Below are 22713 nucleotides of genomic sequence, written 5' to 3' on the forward strand. Positions count from 1 at the left end.
CTAGTTGGCTTTGGCTGTATTGTGTTTCATGCAGCCACCTGTTCCTCATTTGAACACAAGGTAAACACATGAAGAAGGCTGAACAGCAGACTTGGCTACTTGCCCAGACACACAGTTCACAGTGAATTGGAGCATATTGGTTACAGCGAATGGGACAGATGATTTTTTTTTTTTTTTTTTTTGCTTTCCTTTTCATGTGCAGCTTAGCCTTGGCAGGATAATAGCACTGCAATCACTGGTGCGTTGGGGATCTTGTGGCTCTCAGCACTTCCCTTTCAGGCCTAGCTTACTCTCAGCGCACTGTCAGCATCAGGATGAGTGAGCTTTAATGCAGCATCAGGCAGAGAGCTTCCGTGCAAAGACTGACCACTTCCAAAAAAAAACAAAGCACAAGGTTTGGAGATGCATGCAGGAAAACATGTGAAGCAGAGTACTTTATTGCATAAGAAACTCAAACAGGAAATTGTTTTTTGTCACTTTTCTGACTAGTTTGTATGAACATTTCACAAGGTCTTGCAGTAGAACAAATAACTCAATCTTCAGTCATCTGCATGGCAAAACTAGGCAAAGTCCTTTTGCAACAAAGGTGTATGTATCAGACATATGGTGTCAGTGGACAATGAAATGCTTAATAAAATACTTCAATGTACTGTAGATACACAATCATGAGAGACTTCCTATATTGGTGAAGTCTGTTGCTTTGCTGGGTGTCTCTGCTTGTTCAACAAGTAAGAACAGGCCCCAGTTTTTCCTCACACAATCTTATCCAGTGTTGGGAAAACTCCTTTAATAGCTTTGTGAGGTGCAATTAATTCAAACGAAGTTGCAATACAGCAAAGCCACCCTGGGGAGGAATTTGGTTAACTTTAACCCTAGCCTAATTAGAAGGGCTAATTCAGATATGTTTGATACACATTTTTCACAAAAGAGGATATATAAAAAAGTCACAACAATGGTACTCAATTGAGTCGATCTCAGAAAGTGATCAGTTTCTCATGGGGTCCAAATCATTAAATACCCCACAATGAAAAAGGGTTTGAACTGGTAAATGGGTACTCAACAGTAGACAAGCAAAGGTATATAAAAAGTAATGTTGCTCATTTTATTGCACACAATATTCCTTTAGTTTCAACAGATAACAGAAAAGTAATTTAGCTGCTTGAATCACTATGCAAATATATCGATGAACTACCAGCTATGTACTGCAAACCTCGTTAACCTTCTAATTACCTGCAGTTCACTTATGCCAAACACTACTGTTACCATCCTTTGTTGCCTCTCCCAAAATATCTTCAAGTCTCATGGTACTGAGTCAGTGACATGGATTACGCAATTTCTGGGTTACAAAAGGATAAAGCCCAAAAAGGAAGTAACATCGGAAACAATAAATACAAAGACAATATGTAAACAACTGTCTGAATACTGCATGATGAATACTTTTGGCATGTTCTGAATTCCTAAATGGAAATTAAAAGCCTAAATTAGCCTGAAAAAACCCTTAACGTCTATGTTGGTTGTTTTTTTGTAGCTGTGGAAATTGTCCAAGTACTTTACTGCAGTACACGTTTTAGGTATTTGTGCTTTTCCTAAAAAAAAATACAATGGTTGTATCACAAAATCATGCATTGTGATTGACCACTCAGAATCATACAAATCAGATAAGATCATCCACCTTGCCCAGCTACATGTGTCTAAATTTAAATTGATACAATACTGCCATATTAGAATAATGGCATAATTCATACCACTTAAACTTGTTGAATGCAAGACGTTTACTTGTAATTGCTATATTACTTAAATAAATGACCAGGACAGGCCTCTAATCTATTATTTTGGTATTTCCTTTAGACTTTTAGAGTTGTATTTTACAAGACTAAGCAAACATTGTCCCCTCAAAAAGTTAGTAATTTATGGACATTAGCGCCCTCTATTGGATATACTCTGCACACTTACAAGAGAGGAACGTAGGAATCACATGTTTATTGTCTTAAGACTAAATATTTTAACTAGCCAGTCAATTTATAACTGTGTTGGCATTTTATTTTACTTTTTCCGAATTGTACGTACTTTTAGCACACTTTGCCACACTCAAGATGGCGATGTGTCTGTCCCTCTCGTACATACACACACTGCGTCAGTCGTGCGTAAGGTTGTGTTGACAAGAGCGGTAGGGGTTGTCAGCGGAACAGCAGCAGCCAGCATCACCGGAGCCGAATGGAGTAACCACAAAGATATTATTCCAGACAGCGTCTCTGTTCCTCTTAAGAAGCAGTGTTTACACAGTACAAATTACGACACCATGGCAGACGACCAGGCCTCTCAATCCTGGACCATCGACAGGGATGACTACGAACTCAATGAGGTGATAGGTGAGTAGCTTAGCTTGCTAAAGCTAGCCTCCCCTGTCTCTATAGCGGCTGCCACTAGCCAAACTAGCCGAGTAGCATTGCATGTCCTTAGCTAACAGAAGGCCAGTTCCAGCCCGTAGCTACATGGCAGGAAGGTTAACAGCTCTGCAGAGTTTCCCTCTAGCAAGGCCACACTATTTAATTAGGTTTCTGCTCGTTGGCGAGCTATAGTTAGATTGCTGCTTAGCAAGTTAGCATGAGGCTAAACAGCTAGCTAACGCGTTTAGCCTGTAGTGCGTGAAGAGTCGTTAGTAGTTGGGGAGGATGGTGCTCTTTGCTGAAGGTATGACACGGATTATAATGAACTATTCATGTTTTAGTCCAGGTAACGTGACTAATGGCTTTGATCAAAAGAGTTAAGACTGGATATTACAGTAGTTAGCAATATTGTTACATGTCCTAAGTCCCCGATCATAGAGACTAATGTAATTCAGAAGCTTTTCATACTGCACAAACACATTGAATTGAGCTGTCAGGCTGTGAATGCAGTCCTCATAAGTAAAAGGCTCCTACAGTGAGAGGGTTTCACACTTTATGTTGTTCTCAGGGAGCGGAGCCACTGCAGTCGTCCAGGCAGCGTACTGTAAGCCGAGAAAGGAGAAGGTGGCCATCAAACGCATCAACCTGGAGAAGTGTCAAACCAGCATGGATGAGCTCCTGGTAAGGACCTGTATCAGTGTGTGGGCCAGTATCTGCAGTCCAGATGTTCTTTACGTCACATTGTTGGGAGTGGTGTGGTCTAGTGGGGTCAGATCAGTCAAGGACAGATCAAAAGCTTGATACCACAAGAACCACCAAGTAATAAAACTGAGTGAAGTCAACGAGACAAATGTGAATACTATATTAATAATATATTCTTTTGAAACCATGTGTTTCGTGATGAGCCATGAAATAATGTATTTGTGAAATGATGCATTTTGACCAGGGTGTATCTGATTTTATGCTGTCAGTTTATGTTGTGTTAGAGTTATTCTTCGGTACTGCGTCATCTTTTGGCAGAGGTGCCCGCCTTGCCTTAAATAAAGAGAAACTCTGCTACTGCCAGAAGAATTGATTACATTTTGATGGAGGATTCATTCAGCTTCAGGGTGAAACACATTTACAAAGGCTGCGTATTAAATGAGTAGGTGATGGGTGCGTCAGGGTCTCTCAGATTCTCCTCAGCATGTGACATTTAATGTATTGCGTTGATGTTAAAACTTCTAAATTACTTTCCTAAGCTTCTAAAATGATACTCAAACAGTTGTAATTAATCAAGCACTATTCAAGCAGGGTATAAACCAGGCTCAAATTAGTTTTCATAAGCAGCTTTTGGAAACATATCTGACCAAATAAGCCTGAAATGTGTTATTAACCAAATTTGTGGGACTTTTTTTTATTAGGATCACCATTAGCAAAAGCATTGGCTAATCTTCCTGGGGTTCGCACTCATACTATCAAAACTATACAATAAAGCCACATAAAAACAATGAACATAAACACAAAAACTCACCTCATTTTTACTAACAATCAAGTATAGAAGTGAAACGAACATGATCATCATACTTTCTACAATCATTAAGTTGAACACAAAAAGAATGCCTCAAGAATACACTTCTACTACACACAAACAATCATTTATAACGAACATAAATCCTTGTCTGAAATGACCTAAAATGTATATTAATCTATCCTGCACTTTCATACATAATAACTTTAAAGAAAATAGGATACTAAAAGTGTAGTTCTAATCCAACAAATAGCAATTCTTAGTTTCAGGTGTATATTCACTTATTCAATGATTGTTATGAATATTATCTTCCATAAAGGGATACGTTAACTGATTAGTCATATTCTCCTCCTTCAAGATCCATTATTGCTTTCACAGGACTGTCAAATGTTGACAATACAACATATGCTATCTGATTTAATAATTCATTACATCGCCCTTTCTCTTTGGACATCACATATGTCTTTCATGTCTTAATGGCTAACTTTTGATGTAATGCAGGTAACTTCACCGCTTAGGTCTCTGTTACTCCTGCTTTAGGATTGACTCTGAGATCCAGTGTGACGGAGCAGCTGCAGTGTAACATAAATATTTGGTTAGTGATTTGTTTTGTACTGCACCGTAACTGCTCCCTGTTTGACCATGTGTCCGATTCTTCCACCTCCGTGCAGAAAGAGATCCAGGCGATGAGCCAGTGCCACCACCCGAACATCGTGTCTTATTATACCTCCTTCGTGGTGAAGGATGAGCTGTGGCTGGTGATGAAGCTGCTCAGTGGCGGTAAGTGCTTTCAGGAATTGTTGCTTCTGACTTGGCTGACTCTTATCTTCACCGTGACTTTGACTCTCTTTGCCATAGCTTTTTTAAAATACCTCAAATGATCCACAACTTGAACTTTGACTAAAGGTTTGGTCACCAGGGAGCCAGTTGACATAGTCTGGATAACCGGTACACGACGTGACGTAACACTGAGATAATTCTAAAGCAGCTAAAATGTTTTACAGTTTGTATAACATAAATGTTTAAATCCTATTTTTCTAGTCCGACCCAATTCCTGTATTTCTTCTCACTAAACTTCAGCAGGGAGATTATTATTTATCACGTTTTGGATTTTTCCATTTGTCGAAATCAATATACATCACAATCTTTCTAGTATTTTAATAAATAAATATAATTTATAAAATAACTACATGTTAAATCAACATTTGTGTATACTCCTGTGTGAAAAATATTTGTTATTAATTTATTATAAGTGCAAATGAACAATTATAAAGGAAAATGAAATGGAAACAGTCCTTGCGTTATCTTATCTTAATAGGCCTGTTAAGATAGAGGTGACGGCAAAGGCAATATAAATCACCAACTGCTGTCAAATGCAGCACTGGTTTTTTTGGCTCTTAAAAATGAGTGTATCAAACTTTGTGTAGCAAAACAGAAGTAAAAGCTAAGTTGTTTCCTCTCCATGTACCAAAACCACGACTCTGGTGCTCCGATTAGAATATTAAGCATCGTCTAAATTGCGTAAATGTTGCTGTAATAACGTTTGTTTGTTGATATTCAACATCAGATAGACATGTTTTATATAGTTCTGACGCGTTACATAAATATAGTCATATCACCTATCCCTTCTTTAAGCTGCATTCACATGATAAGCGGCACCTTCAGTGTCCCTTTTAACTACTCGCCAAACTGGAGATTCCCTCCCCCTATTATCTGCATTATTTATGACGGATCCTCTGCCTTTCCCTCAGGCTCAGTCTTGGACATCATCAAGCATATCATCTCTCGCGGCGAGCACAAGACCGGAGTGTTGGACGAGGCCAGCATCGCCAGCATCCTGAAAGAAGTCTTGGAGGGGCTGGAGTACCTTCACAAAAACGGGCAGATTCACCGGTGAGTTCGGAGGATGTGTGTTCGGGCTGAAACACAACCGCCGTGTTAGCACTGCACTCCGTGTTCCTGGTAGCCATCACACACTCCTCCCTCTGACTTTCATCTCTGCATATGAGCTTGTGGCTTGAACTAGACCTCGCTGCTTCAATATTTAATACAGTGTAAATGTATAATTGAAGAGGTTTGTTTTGCATAAAGGCTTCACTCAGGAACAAAGGACTACTGCTGGGAAAAAAGCCTCAACTTGTTTTGAATTAACATCTAATTTCAACTGTTTTGTTCATAGCTTAAATATCAAGATGTGTCTACTAGAATTAGTCCATTTATCACTCGATTAGCTGATGTTTCAATTGTATTTAGAGTGTTAGTGCGCAGGTTTTCAGTAGACGGAGAGAGCAGCTGCTTATTCTAACTCACTTACACCTAAGCAGGAGAGAAAGAGTGCTTGTGAAAGGTTGAGGCCGGGCTAATCCATTCGGGTTCTTGCTGCATACTTTGCAAACAGAAATCAGGTGGATTAAAATGGGGCAGATCAAAGGTACATGTTCGTGCACATGACTAACGAGTTAACATGCAGAGTCACAGTGCACAGCCTCAGCACTCCTCTGGGTGCCGATTCACTCCTACTAAGAACAAGAAATAACAGCACACACATTTTGTAACTTTGCCTCACTTCCGTTTTATGTTTATAAAGTATAACCATGAAACTTCCCCTAGCCTTTTATCATTGACGCGTAACAAAAAACCATTTAACACACTACAGGACAGAGACAACTCCCAAAAAGCATGAAAGGGCCTCTTTTTAAGGCCTATTATAAAGACGTATTGTTGATCAGAACTATATAAATATCAATCTATTGATTTTATTTAAAAACATGAATCAATGTCTATATACACAAATGTAACATAATATAGTATGAGGGCGCTAACGTCACTTCCGGCCAAAATTAGCTTTCTGGTGAAAATAATGCATCAGAGCGAAGCGGAAAATAATAGTCTCTTCATCTCTTAAAGCTGCTGGGTCATATATTGCACCTCAAACTACAAATCAATCAAGAGTTATGTTTTCTTTATTTCCTGTACAGAAAAAAGGACAGTCAAATAAATGATCTAATACAGAGATTTCATATTTTTGGAGTTATACTGTGTTTGACGAACAGCAATATTGTTTTCTGGAGTCACTTTAACATTTTACGGGGAAAATCTGCATTTTAGTACGAGGGCGCAGCGCCACAGTTACCTGCTGTAGAAAAAATCCTGTAAAGGTGTGTGTATTCAATTTAATAACTCCTACTTGCTATTAGCAGATATGGCAATGCATTTCAACATCATTTAAATGAATATTTCTTGTTTTTTTCCCCTGATGGTCTTAATAGAATCAGAATTCCTTTAATAGTCCCACAGCGGGACATTTACAGTGTTACAGCAGAGGTAGCATAGCAGGTAAGAAAGAAAAGCACACATTAAAAATAAAGACAAATAAGTTCACAACCATGGCTAAAACATTAGTAGCAGTAATACACAAATAAATAAGTGACATAAATAACACATTAAAGTACTTAGACCGTATAAAAATAAAACTGTTTTTTAATAGGTCGATGAAATCGTCGTTTTTCAAAATAACACCACTAGTAATAATTGTTGCATCTCATGTTTTAATTCCCTTCCTCTTCCTTCACAGGGATCTAAAAGCTGGAAACATCCTTCTTGGTGACGATGGCTCTGTGCAAATTGCTGGTACAGTGTTTCTGCAGTTTTTTTACCATATTTCTCTCTGTGCTTCTGCTTGGTTATAACTTGAAGTCTCTTTGTAGATGGTCCCTGTTTGTCAGTTTAAAATGCTGCTACATTATCTAGCTTAACGGACAATGTCCTCATTGTTTCAGTCTGTAAATGTAAAATTACAGGCCTTTTTGCAGGAGTTTAGTCTAAATATTTAAGTGATTTAACTGGATTTCCTCTATTTTTTTCGCCCTGTCATACATTCCCAATCATGCTCCAGACTTCGGTGTGAGTGCCTTTCTAGCAGCCGGAGGAGACATGACCAGGAACAAGGTCCGGAAGACGTTTGTGGGGACGCCGTGCTGGATGGCGCCCGAGGTCATGGAGCAGGTAAAGGAGGCGTAGATCTTTCTCTCCCTCTGATAACGTTGGTGATGAAAGCATGACTGGGGAGCTTTGTTCACTCACTTCTGTTTTTAATCCGCAGGTCCGCGGCTACGACTTCAAAGCCGACATCTGGAGCTTCGGGATAACAGCCATTGAACTGGCCACGGGGGCTGCACCGTATCACAAATACCCTCCCATGAAGGTAACTTTGTCTGTGCGCACTGGTATTTCACTCAGCGTGGTCTTTCTCTTTTGGTACATGCCACAATTAGTGTTGGAAGTCGAAGCTGCTTGATCAACTCAATGACGTTTTAGCTTTATTTCACAGTAAAGATGATTTTAGACATTACTCACCAAGAAGGGAAAGTGTTCTGTAGACTGGTGCACTAACTGTGTGGAAAAGCTAATGTCCTTAAGATATAATATGTAAAATGTCTGCAATTAAGTGTCTAAAAATGACTAAACCTATCTTCTAAAAGTTCTTAAATTATGCACTTACATTATCCCACATTATTTCAACCATTTTCAAACGTAGTGAAAAGAAAACGGTCAGTTTCATTTGGATCGCCTGGAGTGCCGACTTATCCCCTTTGTGCAAGTGTCAGTGTTTATCTCCTAAATGTGCATTTCAAGCAAGTTTATCCAGATATCTTTGTCTTAATTAACAGAGAAAGTGTTAGCATTTAGCTACTAGCCGCTTCCTGTGCACCCTGGCAAAGCCTTTTTATTCAGCCTTTTTACTCTTTTTATTCATGAGGTTCAATAGTTTTGTAAAAGAGGGGACAACTTCAGATAATTTGGCTCCTTATGAAAACCTCTTAAACAAAGACAAATTTGAATCCTGTCTGCATTGACAATATTCCATGACCCAACGTTGCTTCTCCTCGCCACCAATTGTAAAGAAAACTTCTCATTCTACGTTGATTTCTAATGAAACCTTTGTATTCCATTTCGTTCTGTTTTTGATTAAAGGTTTACTCCGATATGAATCAACAGTTGATATATTTGACTGAAACCAGCCTCTGTGTGCCTGCAGGTGCTGATGCTGACTCTGCAGAACGACCCCCCCTGTCTGGAGACGGGAATCACAGACAAGGAAATGGTGAAAAAGTATGGCAAGTCCTTCCGGAAGATGCTCTCTCTGTGTTTACAGAAAGATCCAGAAAAAAGGTCAGTTCGTCCTCATGTCGTCGTTCCCCCCCCCCCCCCCCCCCCTAGATTAAAGCGGTGCTTGGTTTGTTTTTCTGTCTGTTAGATTCCTCAGTTGTGTAATGAATATAATGAAGAGCCTTGTGTCTTCTCTCCTATTTAGGCCAACTGCAGCCGAGCTGCTGAAGCATAAATTCTTTACTAAAGCCAAAGTGAGCCGTACTTCCCTGTTATTAAGATAAACTGAAATATATTTTGTATTTCACAGAGTTTCATGACAGTAAGACATGTGTATATATATATATCTGTTCCAGAACAACGAGTACTTGCAGGAGCGGCTTCTACACAAAGGTCCAACAATAACGGAGCGATCCAAAAAGGTTTGATAGTCTTTACTAATATGAACGCACGCTAGTCTCTATACCATTGCTTTATTGTCATGTTATTATCTCTAGGTCATTTCCCAAGAGAACCATGGATGTGTAAAGGGAACTGGATACAGCGTTAGCGGCGGGGCTTTGTTCATTCCTTTTCCGTGTCTCAAAAATGGCCTGACTCGAGTACAAAAAAACCTGGATAGAGTAAAGCATGCGCACTTGCATTTCCTAGTCCCGCTTTCAATCTGCTCCATCACGTACCGTTTCGCCAAATTAGTGGGTAAATGGGGAAAGTATCTTTGGATTTTATTTTTAGAGCATTCCAAAAGGACCTAATGATATAAATAAGGGCTGTTCCATTGTTTGCTCTGTAAAGTTACATTTTGTAGGATTTACAGATGTCTCTCTGATGTGGCCGCAACAAAAATGTGCTTCACCCCCAGCTCACTTCCTAAGGGCTTGGTTGGAATGTGTAAATAAATATATATATTTCTTCCTTTTTCTTTTCTGTTTAGGTGCGTCGTGTGCCCGGCTCTAGCGGCCGTCTCCACAAGACAGAGGATGGCGGTTGGGAGTGGAGCGACGATGAGCTGGACGAGGAGAGCGAGGAGGGCAAAGCTGCTGTGCTGGCTCTGCGGGTGAGACTCTGCGTGCCTGTGCCTTCATACAATCAACTCATTTCATTTTGTTAGGCCTCCATTATGGTTGTCCACGCACACAGCCTCTCTACAGCCAGCAGATAGTGCTGTTGGGCTTCTAGTCAGAGTAGTTCAAGTTTAGGTTCCTTAAGCAACTAATCCAAGAATAGATCATGATCGGGAGCACTGAAAATAGCCGTAGACCAATAATGGCCATCAGAGATTTATTGTTTATTATAGTATCTCACTAAGGCAACACCAGGGAAGGCAAGTGGACTTAAACTTTTAGTCATTTCATTTAAGTTCTTTAAAACATATTGTATTTTTTATTACCTGCAGATAACTATTTAGTTTCTCATTATGTTTTTTATATTACAAAATGCAGAGAATTTTCGTATTAAGTAAATGTTGGATTTATTTATTCATGTATTTAATGTTTATAAGTAAAGCCAGTTTTGAATTGATTGTTAATATTATTTAATTGTTGCATTTTATACAATCAAAAAAAACAACAAATATATTTACAGCTCTGGAAATTTTTTAGAAACCACTCCAAATGTTTCTTAAATCTCGATCTCTTCATGTATGGGAGCCATTCCAGTGTCTGTTGAATTCCAACACAGAGAAATACCAGTAGTTTATAGAATACAATAAAAATATATATATGCCATCAGCAATTGGAAAAACCCCTATCAGTCGACCAATCGTTGAGAATAACTAGAGCAGACACCCGCTCAGGTCACTCCGTATTCTTCTCCAACATGTCTTCACACTCGATCGATGTCTTGTTGCGGGACGTTACTCTCTGTTCTCTAAACGGTGATTTCAGTTCAGCCCTGTGTTTGAGGTCCTGTTGTGTCAAATTCCTTCAATCCTACATGGGTCTGTACATTGGGGGGATAAGAGGAGAATTGCATGTTGATAATCCTGACAATCTGTCATGTCCATTCTGCAGTCCCCCAGAGTGAAGGACGGCTTGCATATGGAGGTGAGTCCTTTTCTAGTGGACATGACTTCACATCTTGATTTATTGTAATGCTTTGCTGAAACGATCTGCATGACTGTCCTCTGTGAGTGTGTGTGTGTGTATGTGTGTGTGTGTGTGTGTGTGTGTGTGTGTGTCCTTTCCATTCATGTTAAACAACAAACCCCCCGCGCTGATTTTTTTTTGCAATCGTGTGTCTTAGCTCTTCCCGCCAGTAGATGGCTCTTCACAGCATCTGCAGCCCCCCGGTGCTGCAGGGGAGAGCCCGGCCAGTGTGGGCCAGCCGGGGGAAGAGGCTCCACCGCCAGCTCCCATTCAGACTGCGAGCCCCTCGCATGCACCCCCTGCTCAGGTAACAACACACTCCCAGGTTCTAGCCGGTTCCATAACGATTCAGAGGCTTTTTATTATCATTGTGGACACGATCACCTTTTGTTTAGCTGATACAAATAAGCCAAACTAAAGTGCTACATAGAGAAGTGAGATTGTTCTTTTGGCCAAGGTGCAGATTAACATTAAACATTAACCCATTAACCCATTGACCCATTGACCCATTGACCCATTGCAAGTGTTTTTTAAAGGTTCCCTGTGGTATTTTCTTGTAAACAAGCCAAGATTATATTTAGATGATTTGTTACTCACCCTAATGGATAGCAGAAATGCATTGTTTACATCCGTATTACCTACATCTTCTTTACTGCCTTTGTTGCTGCATCAAAACGTTTCATATGTGCCATAACTAACAAACTGGTGATCCAATGTTCAATACAACACAATGCACCTTTTTCAAATGTAGCTTTCTGAAAAACTCCACATGCATTAAAACAGTCTGTGATAAATGTCAGGGGTTCTTCTAGAAAAACAAAGTATGAGAGCGCTAACATCACTACTGGCCCCGCCCACTCTCCGGTGAAAATAATGCGTTATAGCGAAGCGGAAAATACCAGTTCCTTCATGTCTTTAGAGCTGCTGGGTCATATATTGCTCCTCAAACACCAAATAAATCCAGATTTACGGTTTCTTTACTTCCTCTACAGAAAAAAGGACAGTAAAAGAAACTAATTCAGAAATCTCAGTTTCAGTGTCAGCCTGCTGCCCGCCACTCGTCCACCGGCAGACTGTCCAGACACCAATCCCCTATTTATTCTCCGTAAAACCAAAGCTGTCCCTACTGTTTTTGACAAACAGAAATATTGTTTTCTGGCATTACTTTACGGGGAAAATCTGCATTATGGTATGAAGGCGCAGCGCTCCTGTAACCCGGTTTAGACCAAACCCTGAATATGCATCACAACTTTAGTCCAAACCACAGAAGTAAGACACAGACAAAAAAGAAAGAAACCCTTTGCCTTAGTAAATAATTGTAATAGTTATACTACAGGGATTTGAAAGCACATCAATTACCCTGTATCGTCGGTGTTAGGATTTTTGACGTTCTAGTTGTGCTGTACAGTAAACACTTTTCTGTTTCTGTTGCAGGATCCTGCTGCAGCCAATGCCAGTGTTCCCATCAGCCTCGTCCTGAGATTGAGGAATCCCAAGAAGGAACTCAACGACATCCGATTTGAGTTCATGTCCGGCAGAGGTACGGTGGATCCTCTAGCTTCCCATGTTTCCAATAGCCAGTACTCACCGGACTTTAAATAGGAACATCTGTGGAAGTCAGACAAACAGCTTTCTCTCCAGTCATAATGTGATGAGCCAGACAGGCATACATGTATGTTGGTCTGATTTCAAATAATTCTGATGCTGTTTTATTCTATCCAAGAAAATGTAAGTAACTAAAGCTACGGAAACATTCTTGTGACAGCACTTTGACTGTAATTTCTCCCAATTGTTTCAAACATAATCCCTTCTTGGCTTTCATGAAGCAGCCCAGTCTCAGGTCTAACCCTTTCCCTCTCCTGCAGATTCTGCCGACGGAGTTTCTCAGGAGTTGGTCTCCGCTGGTCTGGTTGATGGGAGGGACTTAGTCATTGGTGAGTACTATATGTAGCACTGCCTGATGGGATATCATTAAATCAGATTAATTGAAACTTTTTTTCCTGGGAGAAGTTTTACTTTATTTTTTGTTGAGCAATCTGCAATCTAAGTTTTTCACACGTTACATAATTACACCGTAGATGTGTACATTTTATGACATTAAACCTTTGAATTTTGAATTGAATCTTGGTTTAGTTTTCTCAATGATCTTGATGTTGTTTGTGATTACTGAGGAGATGCTAAATGTGGTGAATGGGCTAACGCATCATGCTCTGAAAACAGCTGCTTTATTATTTTATAATGTGCCTCGGTTTCTAAAACCAGTTATTTCCTGTTCACACTGATCATGATACCCAGTCCTGTTATCTGACCTGCTGCTCTTCTATCTTCTGTCTAGTCGCTGCCAATTTGCAAAAGATTGTCGATGATCCGCTTAGTAACAAAAATGTGACTTTTAAACTGGTAAGTACACTGACCAAATTTAATAGAAATGAATGAATTTCTAAGTTTTATATTTTCATTTATTTTTCCAATAACAAGTTTTTTTAATGAAATGATTAAATAAACCTTAGAAATGTTCTCAAGATGTGGCCACAACATTAGATTTCAACATGGGCTTATCAATTAAGCATCAATGTGGCCGTAACATCAACTGACAGTATCAGTGGTAAATAAATACACTTATTAAATAATATAATGTGCGTTCATTTCTGTTAACACACTATTATTTTATAATTCATGAATCCAAATGAATTCCGTAAAGTCACTGCCCGTTTAATCTACAGAACACTTATGTGAACTGTTTGGGATTTATTAGTTTTATTAATTAATTGGTTGAAAATGTGATGTTATATTCATCTAAGTCGCAATTATAGACAAACACAGTGTGCTAAAGCTAATAACACATGTCTATGTTGAACACACCCATTAAACTGGTGAAAAGTAAGTAAGTGAACCATTAGATGTCTTCTGAGATCTATTATCTGCACGGTATGGTTCACACAGAAATATTTGAGTGATTTTTACAAATAAAAGTAGCTTAAGCCACACCGCCAATCTCGTTTCAATTATTGAAATGAGGTAAGCTTAGTCCTAATGCTATGTGCTGAATCTTTCTCCAACCTACTCTGTGTTAACTTATCTATTTCATGATGCTCAAGAACAATGCAATCATAGTTGTTATTTTTCAAATGTTCATTATTTTCACTGAGATGATCAGACCATATTTTGGTAAATGCAGGCAAGTCGAGAACGGTTCACTGTTTCTTTCCACTGTATATAATCATATATTTTTTAGCAGGTAAATTATTCTTGGGATTTGAAGAAGGCTGCAGTTTAAGAGGTTGTTCCCTGTTTTCCAGGCATCTGGCGTGGAGGAGTCTGAAATTCCCGATGATATTAAACTCATTGGATTTGCGCAGCTCAGCATCAGTTAAATCAAGTACAGCCATCAAAAGAGGACAGAAACTAATGGTATTGCACAGCTGCATTGTAGTAAATTCCAAGAAACCACTACTGCCAAAGAGAGGAGGAGGAAGGGGAAGACGATGAGGAGACAGGAAGCTGGCAGGAGTGCGACACTACTGCAGGATGCATGAGGACCACATTGAGAAGGGGCTCAGTTCATTACAGGAATCACACTTGAAACGTTTACAGTGCGCTTATTCAGTGAATGGGAGAAGAGATGCAATCAACTATATCAACTCCTAATTTCTTCTTTTATTTGCTTCCTCTTCATACATAAGCACAATCCAAACCATCTCCTGCCAGTACTGGAAGTGATTGCCTTTTTCTTTTGTTTCTTTTTTTAAATCAAATGTGCCACAGAACTCACAAGAGTGTCATTCTTACTTTATATGGCACTTTACCATACACTGAAATTGAAAAGTGTATATTCAGCCTTAGTTAGTCAAACTTTACATTTTACCAGTGTGTTAGGTGGAAAAAAATGTAGTCCCTGTGATTATTAGGTGTTTTATATTTACGCCTACCCAAGAAATGTTATGAAAATCTCCCATTACACTGCTAAAACTAACTTAGAGACACACTGTAGCATAGTTTTAGTTTTGTAATTCTGTAAATTCAGATGGATTTTTATGTAGAATATAAGAAAGTTACCAGATTTCTGTACAAAGCAGCCCCAGGTGTGTGGTGTGGTGGTTTTGTCAAAACATAACCAAAGAGTTTAGGCTCTGACTACAAGGCTGAAATCATTCAAATACACACGAGAGTCAATAGTAACTGAGTTACAACACTTTTTCAGATGGCGTTTTCCCAAGGTTTTCAAAGAAAGCTTTATTTTCACAGATTTAAACATGGCTTATATTCTTCTACTATGCAATAGATGTTTTCTTTTTGCCACGTGTGACCACTGGTTGCTAATATTACTTCTTTTGAGTTGAATACATTTACTTTTTGTGCTTGTACTGCTCTAGGAGTTCACAAAGTCAGACCTGCAGCTTCAGGAACCTGCAGTGACACTTACTTTCGTTAACACAAGTGAAACATTTACACACCAACAGACAGAAGCGGGTAATGTTTGTCAATGTCCCTGTGTAGATGGGGATCATTTAGTCTGTTAACCGTTACTGATCTAACAGCTGGGAAGAATCCTGAATGCTGGCAATGAAAGTTGAGTCTGGAGCTGCTGGTGTTACAGGCTGACAGACGATGAACTTCTTTGAAGTGTTACAACCCCAAAAACTGAAAATGATCAACCAAAGTGAAATAAAGTTTAAAGGGCCAGTTTACCCAAATTGTTAACAAAAAATGATTTTCGTCTCTTGCCTCAAGTAGTATTTAGCAGGTACTTTTGGGTTTATCTGCCTCTTATTTGATACAGTTCATGTATATAGAATGTAGCCATGCTAGCGGCCACACTTAGTATTGCATTGTAATTAGTTAAATATGTTTAAGATCCCTAAATCGTTTGTCACTGTGGTGATTCTTTGTGCCACCAGGATATCAAAAATAAAATGGTTTGGTTTATGACCAAATAACCAATACACCTTTACCATACCCCTTAGCCTCAGCTGTGCTTTGTTTTAGCTAATGTTAGATAATGATAGCATGCTAACACGCTAAACTAATATTGTGAACATGGTGAACATTACACCCGCTAGACATTAGCATGTTAGCATTGCTGTTGTGAAAACGTTAACACGCTATTAGCTAGTACAGCCTCGCAGTGCAGCTAGCATGGCAAATTAAATTCTATTTACCTGCGTTGTATTTATGGGCAACAGGAACGTTTTCATACATCCGTTGAAGTAACCCTTTAAACTTCTCAAGTTATTATTTCGTTTTTTTTCTTCTCACTAGGCAAGTTGTTTTGCCAGTACTCCATAGTAGTCCCTTTGCTATATACAAATTCACCCACGAATCACTGTCGTCACTCCCTGTGTAGCTGTATGGTTGTTTAGTACCTCGTGCAAGGCCTGCGACGTGGCTTTGAGGTCAGGTACTGATATAAATGGTGTATGTAAAGATGTTGTAAATGTACGTATGATGGCAACTCCATGCACTTGTCACACAAACATCATGAGGTTTGTATGTAACCATGTAGATACATTGACTGATTAAGTGTACCTGTCATCAATGGAACATTTGACTTGTAAATATAGATTAAGGCAGATTGAGACTCATCATGTTCACAGTTGAATTTGTTTTGAAGTGTTTTTCCACTGTTGGCCTTTATCAGAGCATCACTTATCATGCACAAACTATTTGTTTATTTGGCACCTTATTGATATGTTAACGTGTATTTTCGAGATTACATGCAGCTTGTAATCACACACTTTGTGCTTTGACGTCATGATATGCAGATTTCTCACCGAAACCTGTCCTGCTGACGCATAAAATATCATGTCAATAAGACAGGCTGCACAGGCTACACTCTCCTCCCCCTGTGTGTATGTGTGCGATTTTGGTGATAAAATGATTGATCATCCAAATGCTTTAAACTGACAGTCACTTAGATATTCTTAATTTCTTTCCATTTTTATTGTTTACTTATCAGAAACAACGTTATTCTGCCTCTTAATGGAGTCACCAAATGATTAGTATCAATTGAATCACTTAATTGGCGAGCAAATTTGTCCTTTCTTTTCTTTTTTACAGATCATTACATATATTTTTAAAGTATCATTGATTATACAATGTGTACTTCGACAAATGCATAATTTGAAGTGGGATATTTGTGATAAGATACAAAGGAGATTCCTTGACATGTATAGATTGTCAACACATGCAAATGATTTTTAGTAGCTGAATAAAGTCACATGATGGAATTCAATCGGTGATGACAATGGTTAATTACAACGTGATGCCTCGTTCTGCGTGTTCTTTGCTATAACAGATCAACCATTTGGACTTGTGTGCTCACCACACATTCAGTTACAAAGATTAAACATTTATTTTAACTTGAGCGTTTGGAAAAAAGTGTCCCAGAGTTAGTGTCGCACTTAATCAGTCGTGTGAAGATGGTTGATTTTGGAAAGATACTGCAAACTATTGGTGACTTTGGTTTGTTCCAGAAGATCATCCTTATTGGGTTAACTCTCCCAAATGTCTTACTGCCCCTTTTCTTTAGTAGTTTTCTTTTTATTGAGTCAGATCCAGAGCGACACTGTAACACAGACTGGATCCTTCGGGCAGACTCTAACCTGACCACAGAGGAGCAGCTGAACCTGACTCTGCCCAGAGAGGATGACGGGACCTTCAGCAAGTGTCAGATGTTTGTCCCTGTGAACTGGTCTATCGGTGCCATCAGGGAGTACGGACTCAATGACACCACAAGGTGTCAGAATGGATGGGTGTACTCCAACACGTTGTATGAGGCCACCATAGTCACTGATGTAAGTCTAGTATGTTGTGTGGTCTCTTTGAGGGTGTCGCTGCTCTACTGATTTTGCTGCTTTGCAGTTTGATCTCGTCTGTGACGAGTCTTACATGGCTGAGGTTGTGCAGGCAATCTTCATGACTGGTTTACTTGCTGGTTCATTCATCTTTGGACCAACAGCTGAATCGTGAGTTACTAGAAAAAAGTATATTAGAAATGTGTAAAATGTAAGGAAGCCTAAACTTTCAAACCCCTGAATCTAAACCTTAGGTACGGCCGCAGGAGAACCACCCAGCTACCAGTCGTCCTCTTGCAAATATTCGTCATAGTTGCTGGTCTGACTCCGAATGTCTACGTCTACATAGTGTCGCAGTTCATAGCTGGAGCTGCCCTCGGGGGATTCAGAATCAATTCAACTATATTGGGTATGGCTCATTTCTATCTAATCAACATCTGATGAATGGTTAAAATCACAACAAGGGAACTGTCTTCCTTTTTATCCCTAGATCTGCAGTGATTTTGTTGTTTAAATTCTGTTTGTAGCTACAGAGTGGATAGGGGTCACCAAAAGGTCCTTTGCTTCCTGTATGAGCCAGTTGTTTGCAGCTTTTGGACAGTGTGCCCTTGCTGGTCTGGTCTATGGCATCCGTGACTGGAGAAAAGCACAGTACGTCATAGGAGGAGCACAGGCCTTTGTAACGCTGTACATATGGTATGTGTTACACTTTGTCATTTAAATGTTTTTGCTCATTGCTATATGTAGACATTTAGGGGAAGTTTAGAGGTTTTGAATTGTGTTTGTATGAGGTACTTATCAATAGTCAGTGGTACCCTTTTTTTTCGAGAAATAGTCACAGGTAGAAGCAAAATATCTTATAGTACTTAATATTAAGTGTATGCCATATTGAGAATATTTTAACTTATGGTTTTGCCATGTCGTGAGACCAAAGGGCTTTTATCTATATTTGGTATTCGCTTTGTCTTCAAAGCTATTTAAAAAACGGGGAATTTACCTCGCAGAACACAAGCATTTATTTTTTAAAATAAAATTACAGTCTGGTGGTTTTAATGAAAGCATAAATGGCATTAGTTCACTATCAGAGACATTGTGCTGTTTGTTGCTGAATGTAAAACATTAAAGATTTATGGGCCTTAGGTGCTAAATTAGATTTTACACTACATTGCTTATCCCTTGTGCTTCAAATCCTGTCTACATCTCTACAATGGGGGCGTGCCCACCGCCATCTATTGTAACTAATACAATGATTAGATATAAGTACTATCCTTTCAACCCACTTTCTGTTCAAACCTACCAAATAAAGACACTAAGCTATCAGTGTGTTCAGGAAGACTGTAATCCACCTTGTTAGTAGATCACATTTTGTGTTTGTCTCATTTGAGTGAGTTGAACATTTGAATGGTGGTTAATCTTTTCAGGTGGATTCCTGAATCTGCAAGGTGGTTGCTGGAACACAGAAGAACTGAAGAAGCTAATAAATATATACGTAGAGTTGCAGCAATCAACAAAAAGAAAATCCCAGATAACCTGCTGGCCGAGGTATATCGGATACAATTTGAATAGCATTTGATCAATACTTACTTTATAAGCTGTGCTAGCTAGCACTGCTGTGGGGCTCTATTTAGGCACAGTGCTGCTTTAAGCTAAATGCTAACAGCAGTAAGCTATCATGCTTCCAATGCCTATTATAATCCATTGATTTTTGTAAAAGGTGTTATTTTTAATGTGTTCTACCATTTTAGTTTAGAATGTCAGCTCGCTAACATTCGCTAACAACCACTGAATACAAAGTAAAGCTGAGGCTAATGAGGGTGTCAGAAGTTTCCAGAGTCACGTGGTCTTTAAACTTATTATTGGACACAGCTAAAACATTTCAGATTCAGAATCAAGTTTATTACCAGGTACCTTTACACATACAAGGAATTTGATTATTTGACCTGTGATGGCACTCAATTAGATGTTAAATTGATCCATGTTGTTCCATTTTATTGTATGGGGACCACATATGTCCATATGCATGTTTACAGCCTGCTTCTAGTCCTTAGAGTGAGGAGAAAATGATTTTTTATGAACATTGTCTCAACTTTTTTTTTTATGAATAAAAGGTTTAATCCCATTTGCTTTTCAGTTACTCACATTATTATTTTCAAATGTGAGCTTTATATATTTAATGTTCAATGAAATCCAGTTCAAAGTCAATTTAAATGTACACGTAACCCATATATTTAAAACATGATAGTCAATAAAGGGGTGTGACAGGGCTGGAAAACACTGTTGTTAGCATTGTACTGGTATTTGCAAAGAGATATTGCCTATTGGAGAGATATCAAGACTTTATCAAAATAAATGTAATTGCTGCCTAAACCATAGAATCACTGCTTCACTACATCATTACGTCTGCCCTTCAGGTAACTGGGGGACGAGAAGTGCAAAGTGGGGGAATCAAAGCAATTTTTACCTCAGCAATCCTGGTTAAATATTTGTTAATTTTATCTTTTGCCTGGTAAGTCAAGCACAATTTGAAATGTATTTTTTAAATGTATTCCCTAAAGGTTTGTCACATGTTTGTGTTCTTGTGATTTGAAGGTTTTCGTTAAACCTTGGCTACTTCTGCGTAGTTTTGAATGTGGGTAAGTTTGGTCTGAACATCTTCCTGGTTCAGTTCCTGTTTGGGATCACTGAGATCCCTGCACATCTCCTCTGTATCTGGTTTTTGGAGTTAATTGGGAGAAAAAAGTCCTTGATATCAACCCTCCTGACAGGCGGGCTGTTTTGCCTCTTAACCCTGGCCTTCCCTCGAGGTGAATCCCTTTATCTTTCACGTTCACCACATGATGATACATACATCTGACTGCCAGTGGTTTAACCCTTTTCAAATTTTATTTCAGACAGCGCTATAATTATCACAGTCCTTGTTACCACCGGAAAGTTCTTTTTGAACTGGGCAGGTTCAGTATGTTTGGTTTACATTCAGGAGTTGTTTCCCACTTCTGTCAGGTAGGCAAATTAAATATATACAGAATATGTGATTATAGAAATGATACACATACATTTCAAAGTTAACTGAACTCTTTCAGACAATCTGCTGTTGGCTTTGGCTCTATAGCCTTTAGAGGGGCAGGCTTGTTGTCCCCGTTGCTCAACATGTTGGCCATTTACCACTGGTCGATACCCATCTTAGTCTTCAGTAGCCTTGCAGTGGCCAGTGGAGCTCTTGTCTTCCTGCTCCCCGAGACCCGGAGAACAGAGCTGCCTGACTCAGCTATTGAGACCAAGGGCAACAGGTAGGCTAGTTGCATGATTAACAGAGTTTATGTGGCAATATTGGCTTTTGTTGGGGGTCAGATTAAGGTCAAACAGTGACTTCTGTCTACACTAGAACTTAATTTGACAAGATCACACTCCCCACCTTGTTTTCCTTTATCCGTTAAAAACAACAACTTAATAAAAATCACAATTTGTGGACAATTTCCTAATTTATCTTACAGTTTAATTGAAAGAAACCATACGTCAAGCGTTGATGACCTAATGGTATCATCCTTTTCTTTCTAGGAATATGAACACAAAGAAAATGGGCAGTGACTCCAACGTGGTCGAACAAAACGACAGGAATTCCACCAAACTCTAGTCGAAATGACTTTTTTTTTAAAGATGTTTTTCTCATGTGAGATACAGTATATTGCTCAATAGAATATTTCTTGTGGATGGTCTTTGGCTTTCAATGTTGCTGAGTCACCTTGTGTGTTTGCTAATGTCTTACTCAAGTTTAGGTATTTATGGCTGTTACTTCTGTAAGATACTGAAAATCAGGCCAGTAGTCTAATCTTGTGTGACATAAGGTTTTGCAAAAGCAGAACAAAAGTCACTGAATTAACAGGATATAAGCTTACCTGGGTTTCTGTGGATCTTTAAAAAGTCTTAAAAGGCATTGAATTAATTTACCTAAAAAGTATTTGAAAAAATATTGGTATTAAGATGTCTTGACATTCTTTCAAAAGTCTTTGTAATCAAGTTAGTCATCTAAAATTAATTGATAACATCTATTCATATGCATGCATATCCTGTCATTTTGTGTAACATATCCAGATAAAGGAAACTTTGTGCTTAACATTCTTATTCCATTTTATTGAAAGTGGAATTTAAAAAGTCTTTAAGTCCTCCATCTAACTTGCCTTGAACGCTGGAAACCCTGACTCTAGCATATCCTTATCTGGAAACATAAACACAGCAGGGGGATAATCCTCCAGCTGCCATCAGTCTGTAAACAGGATGGTTTTGCTTTATGACAAACTGTCAGATACCATTTACTGTCTAAGTTACAAAGAAAGCTAACAACATACAGTGGAGTTGCACATTCAGCAAACATCTACCTGATTTAAGAAACATAAAATAAAACCTTGTCACATAATAGTGTTTTTGTTTTTTTCTTCTGTTCCTTTTTCTGAATCTAAATTAGTTGGCGAGTAGTTTCCTATACATTTTCATCTGAATATTTTAAAAGGCCTTGAGGTAACTTTATCATAATTCAACAAAAAAGACAAGGGAAAAATCCAAATAAATAAACAGAACTTTGCATTGCTCAAGTTTTATTTGTTTCGTTGAGCTGTGACAGAAGCTGCATGGACAATAACAATACAATAGTGCGTCTGTAAGCAGACAGCTTAAAGGACTAGTTCAAAGTAGGTTCGTTTGAGTTACTTATCCATGCTCATTGTCTATAAACTACAGATTATGGTGGTCAGCAGCCTCCAGAGAACCAGATAGGAGTATCAGCATGGACGAAAAGTTGTGCTGCAGACAGGGGCATCAGAAAAACGTCTTTA

At 38.8% G+C, this 22713-nt stretch overlaps 2 protein-coding genes across 2 annotated transcripts; both read left to right on the forward strand.

The window, feature by feature from the left end:
* The first annotated feature begins 2031 nt into the window (after positions 1-2031).
* LOC134865685 (serine/threonine-protein kinase OSR1-like) lies at positions 2032-17325 on the forward strand. Its single transcript, XM_063885346.1, has 17 exons — positions 2032-2369; positions 2956-3068; positions 4569-4677; positions 5649-5790; positions 7472-7527; positions 7793-7902; positions 8000-8101; positions 8936-9069; positions 9212-9260; positions 9363-9428; positions 9941-10063; positions 11019-11051; positions 11251-11400; positions 12528-12633; positions 12959-13027; positions 13429-13493; positions 14393-17325. Exons 1-17 carry the CDS (start codon positions 2300-2302, stop codon positions 14465-14467), a joined length of 1572 nt encoding a protein of 523 aa, XP_063741416.1. The 5' UTR covers positions 2032-2299; the 3' UTR covers positions 14468-17325.
* Positions 17326-17363: 38 nt separating this feature from the next.
* Positions 17364-22300, forward strand: LOC134865686 (solute carrier family 22 member 13-like). The gene is made up of 10 exons (XM_063885347.1): positions 17364-17887; positions 17955-18058; positions 18142-18296; positions 18415-18583; positions 19309-19429; positions 20299-20393; positions 20477-20691; positions 20779-20887; positions 20968-21174; positions 21443-22300. Exons 1-10 carry the CDS (start codon positions 17513-17515, stop codon positions 21516-21518), a joined length of 1626 nt encoding a protein of 541 aa, XP_063741417.1. The 5' UTR covers positions 17364-17512; the 3' UTR covers positions 21519-22300.
* Positions 22301-22713: the final 413 nt, after the last annotated feature.

The sequence above is a fragment of the Eleginops maclovinus genome, chromosome 6 (assembly GCF_036324505.1).
Source record: "Eleginops maclovinus isolate JMC-PN-2008 ecotype Puerto Natales chromosome 6, JC_Emac_rtc_rv5, whole genome shotgun sequence".
NCBI lineage: Eukaryota > Metazoa > Chordata > Actinopteri > Perciformes > Eleginopidae > Eleginops > Eleginops maclovinus.